Source organism: Buceros rhinoceros, unplaced genomic scaffold, assembly GCF_000710305.1.
Source record: "Buceros rhinoceros silvestris isolate BGI_N320 unplaced genomic scaffold, ASM71030v1 scaffold15498, whole genome shotgun sequence".
NCBI lineage: Eukaryota > Metazoa > Chordata > Aves > Bucerotiformes > Bucerotidae > Buceros > Buceros rhinoceros.
Window position 1 is genome coordinate 1 of NW_010428731.1, and position 11,876 is coordinate 11,876.

Sequence of the window (11,876 nt, forward strand, 5' to 3'; positions counted from 1 at the left end):
TTTATATATATATATATACTAGTTCTATAATTCCTTGCAGTTTATATTTCTGCCAACTTCCCTTTTTCCTCCTCTTTTTGTATTCTTCTCCGAATAATTGTATTGCTATGGTCTTGTCTTCTTTTAACCAAAAATGCTTTATCACACACATAATGTTTTTTTGCCTATTAAATGGCGTTCCTGAGCAAGTCCTAGAATTCACTAAGTGTCCCACTTTAAAATTCTCTTTCTAGTTGCTCTTTGTCTGGTTGTTTAAGGCTTCAGGAAACAGGCTTCCCTAAAGACCAAGGATACCCATCACTGGCTAGTGTTGCTTTCTGTTTGCTCACAGTAAATATATTCAGATTATGATGGCAGGTACCAAGGAAACCATTAGTTTTGAGCCAGTGATTAACTCTCTTTAGCCATCAGAATGACATCCAGTGCCGAATTCCAACATCCACAATGCTGGAATTTCCATGTTACAAATTATTTAGTAGTTTTTCAGAAATGGTGAGGGCAGCTATGATACAATCAAGGCTTAAGCCTGGTCCAGCCATTAGACAAATGACAGCTGCTCTCTATTAACCCCTCTACCTTCCCAAAGGGGAAGAGAAAGGGAATAAGGGACAGAGGCTTATGGATTGGAAAAGAAAACTAGAAATGCTTTAATGAAATTAATAACAATAACATGAACTATATACAAATATATATAAAACCAACACCGAACCCAACCCCCTGGTGGTAACCACGTCACCATCACCACTGATGCTGTGGGCGGGTACTGGGGAAGGCCCAGACTGGACTCATCAACAGATGGGAAACAGATTCAGGAGCTGGATTCAGGAGCTGGATTCAGGAATTCATGGATTGGGATTGAAGGCAGAACAGACAGAGTCCTCCTCAGACACTGGTCATTGAAGAAGGGAGCTTGACCCTTGTGATCCCTCAGCTTTGTAATGAATATGACATCTATGGGTGGAACACCTTGTTGGTCAGTTCAGGGTCACCCGTCCTGTCTGCTCCTCCCCAAAGGTGCAGCCTCTCACTTACTGCACCCCCACCGTGGGACACAGGACTTAGCAGTGACCTTGGTCTGCACAGGAGCAAGTCTCAGCAAGAGCCTTTCTGCACCCCAGCCCCTGCTAGTGACTGTAAACATCAAGCGTTACCACTTCTAGCACCAGACACTGTCTGCGAAAACATGCCGCTGACTTCAGACAGTGCAGTCACCTAGAAGAGAGTGAGCTGGAAAGCGAAATCAGTGAACAGAATTAGTTCTGTTCTGACTCAAATGGCCAGGTAAAGTACTCCAGGCAGTTTCTATTTGCAGGTGAGCAGCCAGACGTTTGAGGACCCACAGCTCAACTCACCTCTAACAAGACTAGATGTTCAGAGGCTAGCTGCCCATGACCACCCTGGTTTAGGTGTCTGCTTGGAACTTAAATTCCCAGCTGTCTGAGGTCTTGTGATTTCAAACTGACAGACTGCACTGTGTAATTTTGTCCTTGAGGTAGAAGTGTCATAATTTGGCTGTTTTTCCTCCTTTACCCCTAGGAACATTTTCCTGTGATTCAGGCTGTGCAGCCCAATCTCATTAGGGTCTTCTGATTAACCCGTACGTAATAAATTCCTTGTTTCTAAAGTGCGATGGTTTTGGGTTTAGTTTTTGATTTGTTTTTTGTTTGTGTTTTTTTGCAGATCTTTGCATTTTTGGCATTGATGTGTCTTATCCTAGCCATTGGCAATGGCATCTGGGAGTATGATAAGGGCTACTACTTCCAAGTCTATCTGCCCTGGGCAGAAGGCATCAACTCTGCCTCCTACTCTGGTTTCCTCATGTTCTGGTCATATGTGATCATTCTAAACACGGTGGTGCCAATCTCGCTCTATGTCAGGTACGTGCCAGAACCTCCTTTGATGTTTCATCTGAGAAGTTTAGCTTCTTCCTTAGCTGGTAGCAGCATTTTCCCTAAACATTAATGCAACTCCATTGTGGACAATTGCACACAACTACAGCAATGCCTTTCTTATTTCTGCAGCCTTCAGAGGTCTTTGTCAGGAGTGAGGACTTCATGTGAGAGCATGATTTTGCAGTTAAAGGGGAGGTATAGGTGTAGGATGCTATAGGAGTAAGGCTGGAAGCCTGCTATAGCTAGTGTCTTGCTCTCTTCCACTTGCACTGCCCATCAAGAAAAGAATGGTGTGTTCTTTGAGGTGGCTGTGCATTGCCAAGCAAGTAGGTGTAATCAGGCTGAGGATCCGAAGTCCTCGGTGCTATATGAGCAGAGTGAACGTTGCCACTTCACAGAGAACGTAGTGTTATGTTGGTTGTTCCTGATAGGCAAGAAGAGGTAAAGAGTAGGCAATGTGTCCATGACACTCTCAAAACCTTGAAGCTAGGGTGTATATGTCATCATTGCGCTTAACTCTTCAGAATGTTTTGCTACTGGTACCCTCTTTTGTGTTGGTAAATATGACGAATTAATCCTGTTCAGCTCCAGTATGCCACCCCAGCAGCAAAGTGGAAATTCATGTTATCCACTAGCTGATACAGCTCCTTGGTTGTATTGAGTTACACAATGACTCCCTTGTTGTGGAGCTCTGGCTGTGCTCATCCCCCGGCACTGGGCTCAGACAAGCGTAGAGCCCTGCTGCAAACGGTCCCTGTCTCCCAAAACTGCACCAAGTGAAACAACACTGCTCCTGCCTCACTTTTCAGCCGAAAACTTCTGAAACTTTTCAAATGCATTTATAAAATGTTGTTTTAAAAATAAAGGGATTTGCTATAAACATAGCAGATCATTTCCACGGGACTTTCTTCACCATCGCTTACTACAGGCCATTTGAGGACAACCTGATGAGTACACCTTGTCATTACCTTCAAAGTTGTCTTCTAATTGCAGTCACTAATGGTGGTGTTGAAGATGAAGATCTTGTCCCTTAAACTAATGAATATTCCATCTCTGTCTCTTTCTGTTTCACCAGCGTAGAGATTATACGCTTGGGTAACAGTTTCTACATTGACTGGGACCGCAAAATGTATTATCCACTGAATGACACGCCAGCTCAGGCCCGTACCACTACACTCAATGAAGAGCTGGGGCAGATCAAGTACATCTTCTCAGACAAAACAGGAACTCTCACTCAGAACATCATGTCTTTCAACAAGTGCTCCATCAATGGCAAATCCTATGGTATGTTATCTATTGGTACAGTTCTCCAAACTTCATTCTATTGTACGCCTCTTGGTCCACAGGTACTAAATGTGACATCCAGAAAAGAGTGTCTTTTAAGAAGCTGCAGTGATCAAGGGCAGGAGTGCCCATTCAGGATGCCTGGGTAGCACTGATTACATCATTTGCCTATCTTAATATCATTTTCCTGCCCCTTCTTTCCCTTTTTTGCCACCCTTTTACCTTCCTTTTTCTGCCCCAGTATCATCCCAACTACAGAACTCACAACTTATGACTTCTACCTCATTGGTCCCAGTTTTACCACATCTGTACTCAAATTTGTTTTTTTCTGATATCACTACCTAGGTAATCTCATCCTTTTACGGTATTATTGACATGGTTACCCAGGTATTCATAACAGTACAAAACATAACACATAACTAACTATCTCTTAACCACTTGTGGAATCAGCCATCCCTCATGGGATTATCAGCAAATCTTGTCAGCTTCTCACACTGTTAACTCTCATATTCAGCAATTCCTCATGTCATGAGCAGCGGTTTTCCACATCCTGTTCAGGTAACTGAACCTTTGGTCAGCACCTAGTCAACGGCCTGGTCATTTGTCTTTAAGCCTGACATACTTTATCTACCAGAAGAGAGGAAAATTTATAGGGACTTGGAATAAATGGGCAACAAAAGTTGTCAGTTCTGAAGATCCTAACAATAACTGATTTAAAAGGCTCTTCATTGTGTGGCCCCGGGGCAGTTTTCTTCATACTGCTCAGGAGGTGCTAACAATTCATGAACTGACTAATGGCTTAACATCACTCAATTCCCCCAGAGAGATTAGTCACTGATTATTTGTAGACTGATGATTGTTTTGATTGTTTTGCCTGTTTCAGACCTACTGATGGACTAGTGTGCCAGAAAGTTTGTATTTTTTTTTTCTCAGTGTTATCAGCTGGCCTAAGGCAAAAAGGGTTTTCTTCCTATAAATCTTGGTTTTTGTATATTTGTGTATCTCAAAAAGCGCTACCATGCCAACTAATGTCGGTGATGCTAAGTGGTCTGGAAAACATTCAATCTGTTCATTCATGTGTCCTTACTTGACTTTTCCGAAGTGGATACGACCACCAACATAGATACAGGATGTGAGTTTAAGAAATTAATGGAAAATACAAGGAAAGAAGGCAGATAGTTTATTGTCTGTAGTTTTCAAAGTGCTTAGCATCTTCCTAAGAATGTACTTTGGATTTGCTGCTCAGGGGCATTTGGGAAAACCATGATAGAAACCATGATCTGTTGCCAGGGAAGGTAGTTTGGAGGCTTAAGGTTCCCATTGGGAAGAAGGTGTCCAAAAGCCTCTGAGTTACAATTCTCATGGGATCAACTGATGTGCAGTTCTCAGGAGAGATGTACTCTGAGTTACTTTTACACCCTTAGGGATTTTGTGAGGAAGTGCTAGTAGCTATAATTGCCTGTGGTCACAGCTGATGTTGATGGTGCCAGGTACGGATCTGTCATTCATATAAATCACTATATTTCAATCTTATTTCAATTGAATGTTGAATCTGGCTGGGCTGGGCACAGTCCAGACCTTCAAAGTTAAGTTGTTCTTCAGGCAGAGTAATTTTCAATAGTGACTCCTGGAGATGAGATGTCTTCCATTTCTGTGACCAGATCATCAGTTCAGGGAAAACGAATGGAGCAGCCTTGCTACCTAGAACTGGGAAGAATGGACTTTGACAACTACTTTTCTGTGGTTGTCCAGGGACTGTTGCAAACCCATAACGATTCAGGAGCTGGATTTTGTCTCGCATTCCAAAGGGAAGGTGCAAGAGAAGCGCATTCACTTCCTACCTAGCACTACGTCCTTTCTGAGTTCAGCCTGTGCCAAGTCTTCTTTACCCACATGCCAGTCATTTTTATGGTAACTACTTTGTATTTCAAGCATCTGTCAGCCTCTGGATTTTGTCATGGCTTAACATAGAAAATGATTGAAATGCACCATCAGTCACCAGTGCCCATGTAAAGATATTTATGCTGACTGAGACTGTTTAATAAGATACAAGCTTCAAAACACTATAACAAATTCTTCTGGTAGAGAAGCTCAGAGACTGGACTTATCCGGAGTTTGTGGCTATAACCTCAGTCTTTCTTGCTTGCAGGTGATGTGTATGATATGTCTGGGCAAAGGACAGAAATAACTGAGGTAAGTGCTCAAGTACTATCAGGATCTGTGCTTTCAACGAACCTGCCTGCCTACATGCTAGAAGACACAACCCACCCAAGCATAGCTCATGCTCTTGACCTTGCAAGAGATGATGCTCTTGGCCCTGACAAGGGTCAAGAGACAACAATGGATGTGTGTTTGTGTGGATATCAGAGGATTTCCAGGGTTGCATTCTTTTCCACTAAGCCTGGTTTAAACCTACAGGTCAGGTAGCCTGAGTGCCCACTGTTCCCTCAGCTTCACATTACCTCCTAGTGCATTCAGGGCTTATGTTGAATACTTGGCCATTGATGTTTGTAGGAAACTTGGACATTGGTGCATTTTATTATCCTTGATAGTTAATTAAAGATTTGGTGGGGAATCAGTGAGTTCAGTTCATATTAACAACAAGGTCACTGTCAAATTCCTCTAATTTGAAAGTGTGACTTCTCCATTTCTATCAAGCTTCTGCTTGCTGGAATAAACCCATGTAAATAAAAGATGCCTGCAGTAATCAAAGTAACAAATGGCAAGATGATGATGAAAATCCCACTCCTTGTCCAAATGATTCATTTCCAGGCCATTTAAAACTCAAATGACCCACTTAAATTGGATATTTATGCTGAGTGCTGTGCCTCCAGACTGCCATCACTCAGGCAGCAAAACGCGAAGGGCTGAATTTCTTGGGAAGACATGCAGCTCTCCTGCCAACCAGCTGACCAGCAGCTTCTCCTGTCCATGATACTCACAAGAGCAGAGGCCTGCTGCCCACACATCTAAGGCATTGCAGTGCCTGGATCTTCCTGTGCAGATGTGTGTGTGTGGAGGGTGGGTCTGTGCTCTTGTGGTAAGTCCTAAATATCAGCTTGCAGAGGTCAAAAGGATGACTTCCATCGTGGAAACTCTGAGCTCATTGGGGTGGGGTGGGAGTTGGAATCATCCTGGGCAGGCTTGGCAGTGCATTCCTCTGTGACACATCATGCTGTGAGCCTGTGGCCATTTCTCCAGTACATTTCCCTCTGCTTGGGGCTCCTTGTTTTCAGACAAAATGGGCAGTGCCTGCACAGTTGAACCTTTACATCACTTGTCTGCCATCTTTTCTCCATATCAGGATTTTTTGTTGTTTTGGGAGAACTGGGTGGAGAGCACAGCCTTTTGAATTGTTCTAAATTGGGCTTCCACATTCCGCTATCACGGGCAGCCGTTGACATCAGGAGCACAATGCCTCCAAGCATGCATGTGTTGAAGCATTTCTTTGCTGTAGAAATCCTTTGGCACAGATCCTGTAGGAGCATTTACTGTTGTACAGAACATCATCTTTAGCTAATCAGGTTCTTGTCTTTAGCTAATCAGGTTGTCAGCCTGAGTGCTGCTGTGAAAGGCAACTCAAGTGCCTGTCCTCTCCTGTGGTTCAATAGCTTTCATGACTTCCCACTTGCTTAGACTCACCAATCCCTGTCATGAACAGCCCTGCAGGAGGGGGCCCATTGTAAATGTAAGGAAGAAGAGGGGCTCTGATGGGCAGGCATTGATGTGCAGGTATTTGAGAGCTCCACGAATAATACCAACCATATTTTTGCAGAACACAGAGAAGGTTGATTTCTCATACAACCCATTAGCTGATCCGAAGTTTTCCTTCTATGACCATAGCTTGGTTGAAGCTGTGAAGCTGAATGATGTCCCAACACACAGGTTCTTCCGCTTGCTCTCACTTTGTCACACAGTGATGCCAGAAGAGAAGAAGGAAGGTGAGGACTTAAAGGCGCAAGACAGGGTGTTATGTTCCCCCTGCACTACAGTATGTCTTCTCTTCACAGAAGCTGTTTATTGGTCCTTTTGGCTCCCTGGTAATTTTCTGTAGTGTACGGCTACACATATATCAGTGGCTTTGAAGATGCCACATTGGAACAGAAAGGTCCAGCTCCACCACTCCCTGCATGTTCCTGTGGTGGAGCTGACACTTCTGCAAACACCACATCTCTGGAGTGTGGAAGTTGCAGGTGCCACAGCTTCCCTGAGGTGGCAGATGGTTCGCCCCGCTCTTTCTTTACTCTGCTCTAAGCCCCATAAAGCAAAGACCATAGAGGAACTATCCTCTGGACACTCAGCTCCAGTCACCCAGTGTTCCCACAGGTACTGGATCAGTCTCCTCAAATCCCAGACAGGGTGAAAACTGTGCTTTAAAGGCTGGAACCATTAACTGACACACATAAAGTGAAAATACTGATGAGAAAAAATACATCCAGATGTAACTAGAAGGGGTTAAACCCAAAGAAGTTGTCCTCTCATTGAGATCTTCTGAACTCCAGAGAGAGTGAATAAAGTCTAGGAGGCCTCTTTTATTGGCCTGGAAGATGGTTGATGGGACCTGATGGAGACACGTGGACTTAAGGTGCTTTTTAGTGCTGCATGTCTGGGGACAGACAAGAAAGCAAAGGAATGTGCTATATAATGTCTTTGGTTTTATATTTGTTTAGTGTCACAAACAAGGCAGAAGCCACAATTCTTTTTTTTTCCTTGCATCTCAGGTAACTTGGTGTATCAGGCCCAATCTCCTGATGAGGGAGCCCTTGTCACTGCTGCCAGAAACTTTGGATTTGTGTTTCGGGCTCGCACACCAGAGACCATTACTGTTGTGGAAATGGGAGAAACAAAAATCTACAAACTTCTGGCTATCCTTGATTTCAACAATGTTCGCAAGCGAATGTCTGTTATTGGTAGGTTCCCTTTGCTCCTTTCTTTTGTTCCTTACTTTTAGGCTCTCAAGTTGGCCCTCATTCTGCTGTGACACATTTTCCTAGGAGACCTCCTCTGCAATGCTTTCTGAATAACATTTACTTCTGAGCAGTTGAGATGGCCTACCTTGACTTTTCAGTTATCTAGTAGTGCTAGCTAAATACTTAACTTAGGCCCATGGAAGAACATTTCAACATCTGGACCACAATGATGGAGCAGCCTCCTGAAGACACCAAGATCTTTACATATTCTATTTCCCTCATGACGATGCAGAAGAGGCCTTCCTTCTAATCAGCTTTAAATCGTCAGCGAAATCTGAGAAAGTGGGTAAGGAGAAAACAAGGATGAGCAGAAAGCCCACTTTCCCAAAAGGAAAAATAGAGAAATTATTCAAGAAGCCTCATGTGGCCTTTATTTACCTTCCCACATCCTCAGATATTTCAGAAATTGGAATATCATAACTGTAGCAAGAGAATGGTAGTGCCATTACTGGTAGGGTTAATAACGGCAGCAAGACCAGTTCCCTAAGAGCAAACTTTTCTTGACTTTTGTATGCAGATGTTCTGCCTGAAGTGCTGCTTGTAGGAACCACATAGTCCAGAGCATCTGCTCAGACCAGTGCAATCTGGGTACAGTTGCTTGTGCTGCTACACTGAGACAGGGAGTAGTGGCATTATCTTCTTTTCTAAACAAAGCTTGTATTGATTGCTGGGAGCCTGCCAAAACTTGGTGGAGTACCTCTAAAAACCCATCTTTGCTTTGATGGAAGTGCTGTGAATCCCAAATGCCCTGGTCTGGAATCTGTAGTGTTTCTTTTCCTCTTCCTCACAGTGCGGAGTCCAGAAGGTGACTTGACTTTGTACTGCAAGGGTGCTGACACCATTCTTTATGAGCTGCTTCATTCATCCTGCGAAGCTCTCAAAGAGGAGACCACCGAGCACCTGAATGTAAGTGTTCTCTTCTGCATGACACCTCTGCATTTAATGGTTTCCTTTTATCCAGATGTGTATTGAGACAAAAAAAACCCCCCAGATATCAGAAAAAGCACCTAAGCACCCATTTTAAAATTATGGAATGGAGAAGGTAATTCATTTATAAAGCCTTGGGTCTCAATTCAGTTGCCTAAACATGGGCTCCAGGTGCCATTTGACCTGCTCCAGGATATCTGGACACAGATAGCAAATACAATGCAGGACATTCAGAAGATCTGAATTCCTTTGGAGTAGAAGCTGGAAGCCAGGCAGGATAGGTGAAACCCCTGAAATGGCACAACATGTCTGCTATTACTCTACAACACATGTACCCAATGGATTCAAGGATGCCCTGGATCAGAGTAACTCAGGTGATAAGCAAAGGGCCACAGAGGTGTCTGCCTTCTTGAATATAATTAAAATCTGCAGTGATTACAGTCTGAGAGGTCTCAGTCAGAAGGTAACAGGCAGACACTGGGACATACTCTTACTCACCTTGTCTTCTCCCAGATCATATAGGGTCGTATTAAGTGGGCAGCAAGAAAAATGTGTCACTCAAAGTTGTGGGGTTTTGTACTGTTGAGGGTGTGCACTGGGAGGTGGTTGCTCACATAAGGGCGGTTACTCATGTAAGGGGATGTTTTGGCCAGTGTTTACTCCCCCATGTGATGCTAGATCCTCTGGTATAGTGCATAGCAGGATAGTTACAGATAACAGAAAGTTTTCACAGAGGGGCTGTGCAATAGCAAAAACATGCCTGGGGGAGGCTAACAAAGGAAAGGGGAGAGCAGAGCTGTGGATGTGGCCTGTTCCTCATGCACCTTTGCTTCAAGTGTGAGTGGACACCACATTTTTCAGAAAGGGATCTCTGTTATTCCACCAAACACTGGTGTGGTGACATACCACACTGGTGGTGACGTACTGTCAATCACATGTCTGCGGGAAACACAGTTACAAGGGATTGATGAGATGTCACAACTGACTGTGCTCATGCTTTATTTCAGACAGCATTTCTATCACAAAAATGTTGGGCCCAGGTCCAAACTTCAAGGTTGTGTTTATTTAGGTGTCACTATTCTGAATGTTTTGTTGAGAAATATGAGCCTGGGAAACAAATGCCTTGTTAATGAAAAGCTTTAAAGCCAGAAAGCAGGAGAGCCCTTTTGAATTTGTTCTTTGTAAGGACCATGCATGGCAGTGATAAAGTGGTCTGGAACTAGTTTCTTAAAAGTATCCCAAGGTTTGTGGTCTAAGCTGTGATTTTTTCACCTGTCCTCTGCAGACCTTAGGCAAGAAGCTTTCACAGATAGTGATTTGCTTTCCGAGGGTCCTTTGTGAGCCCAGGTGAGCAGACTGTTCTTCTTTGACAAATTCTGCCTCACCACTGTCTTCGCAGGAGTTTGCTGGTGAAGGTCTGAGGACACTTGTGGTGGCCTATAAAAACTTGGATGAAGACTACTTTCAGGACTGGATCAGGCGTCACCATGAAGCAAGCACTGCATTGGAAGGACGGGAAGATAAATTGTCGGAGTTGTATGAAGAGATTGAAAAAGACCTAATGGTTGGTGTTTCAGGGAATCTGGGCCAAGCTCTGGGGGAGGCAGCGAGGATGGTGGTTTGTCAATAAATGGCTCAGTATGACTTCAGTAAACATTGTTCTGCAGACAGCTCAGTGGGTTGTGTGACAGGAATAGTCAGGAATATGGCTGTCCCAGGTTTTCACTGGCACCTCTGTCAGAAGCCCGTAACTGGGGTGTCAGTCACCAGTGCAAGGGAATGGTTTTATTTTAACTCACGTGGGTGTCAGGGTAGCTTTGTCATGATGAAGTGGCATACCAGAGCCAGAGGGAGATGACATAGACACAAATATTTCATAGCTATCCTTTGTATGTGCAAATGGCTTATCTATTTATTTTCCTGTCTTTGAAATGGCAGGCAGTGAATAACTCCCAATGCCCTTCTGTTTCAGAGAGAGTATTCTTTGTTCTTGCAGCCCTGGGCATGATGGGGAGGTGATATCCATGAACATCTCTGTGTCAATTCGAAATAAGGCTAAACTGTGATCTTCAAGTCATTCTTTTCTCCATGAATGTTGTTACAGATTTTTGAATGCCCCAGGGGGGTCTGCCTGTGTTTGAGAGCTGTGAATAATGAATGAAAAGGATGTGTGGGGTCTGAGGGGAAGCAATTCAGCTTTTGCACTGCAAGAGTGCTTTCCTGAAATCTTGGAACTCCTAAGAGCCACACCGTTGCTCCCTCCATTAGCTGTATGCTCAGGATGCCAGCAGGGCCTGGGAAAATGTAAACGTAAGCCAAGGAGATGCTGCCCTCTAGAAGTTGCATAGTCCATGGGGCAGAACCTATTGTGTCTCTGGGTCTCATCAGAGTTGTGGAAAATGCTGATCCTCCAGTCCAGAAAGTACATTGTGCAAACGATCTGTGGTTTGTGTCCAAAGGAAAGACAGGGAGGTTTATGTCTAGGAGGGTAAGGAGCCAGATGCTTTGCAAGAAAGGGTTAAGATGCTCTTGGTCTGAGCAGAGAAAAGGGCTCACAGCAGGAAGATACATGGCTCAGAAGAAAGCACTGGTAATATCAGGCCCTCTCTGTACTCTGTACGAGAATGACTTTATTCCCAAAGGTGCTGTGGAAAGAATAGAGGGTGGGTGTAGGAAAGCCTGGCTTGTGACACCAATGGGTGTGGGATCCAGAGTCAACAAGGAAGTAGATGAGTCTTGTGGAGGTGTAGAGGGCTACCAAGTGTCATAAACTGGTTGATGGGAAAGAGGGAAAGCCCCTGAG

The 11,876-nt window shown here is 44.1% G+C and overlaps 1 protein-coding gene across 1 annotated transcript in view; it reads left to right on the forward strand.

Moving 5' to 3' along the window:
* Positions 1-1,216: 1,216 nt before the first annotated feature.
* LOC104498947 (phospholipid-transporting ATPase ID-like) overlaps positions 1,217-11,876 on the forward strand; it is a gene marked incomplete at its 5' end in the record, with an annotated part of 24,915 nt that continues 14,255 nt past the window's right edge. Inside the window, 8 exons of the mRNA XM_010142389.1 lie at positions 1,217-1,276; positions 1,681-1,877; positions 2,968-3,176; positions 5,326-5,369; positions 6,952-7,117; positions 7,898-8,086; positions 8,937-9,052; positions 10,473-10,637. Coding sequence (XP_010140691.1) covers positions 1,217-1,276; positions 1,681-1,877; positions 2,968-3,176; positions 5,326-5,369; positions 6,952-7,117; positions 7,898-8,086; positions 8,937-9,052; positions 10,473-10,637 — 1,146 coding nt within the window. The remainder of the gene's footprint in view (positions 1,277-1,680; positions 1,878-2,967; positions 3,177-5,325; positions 5,370-6,951; positions 7,118-7,897; positions 8,087-8,936; positions 9,053-10,472; positions 10,638-11,876) is intronic.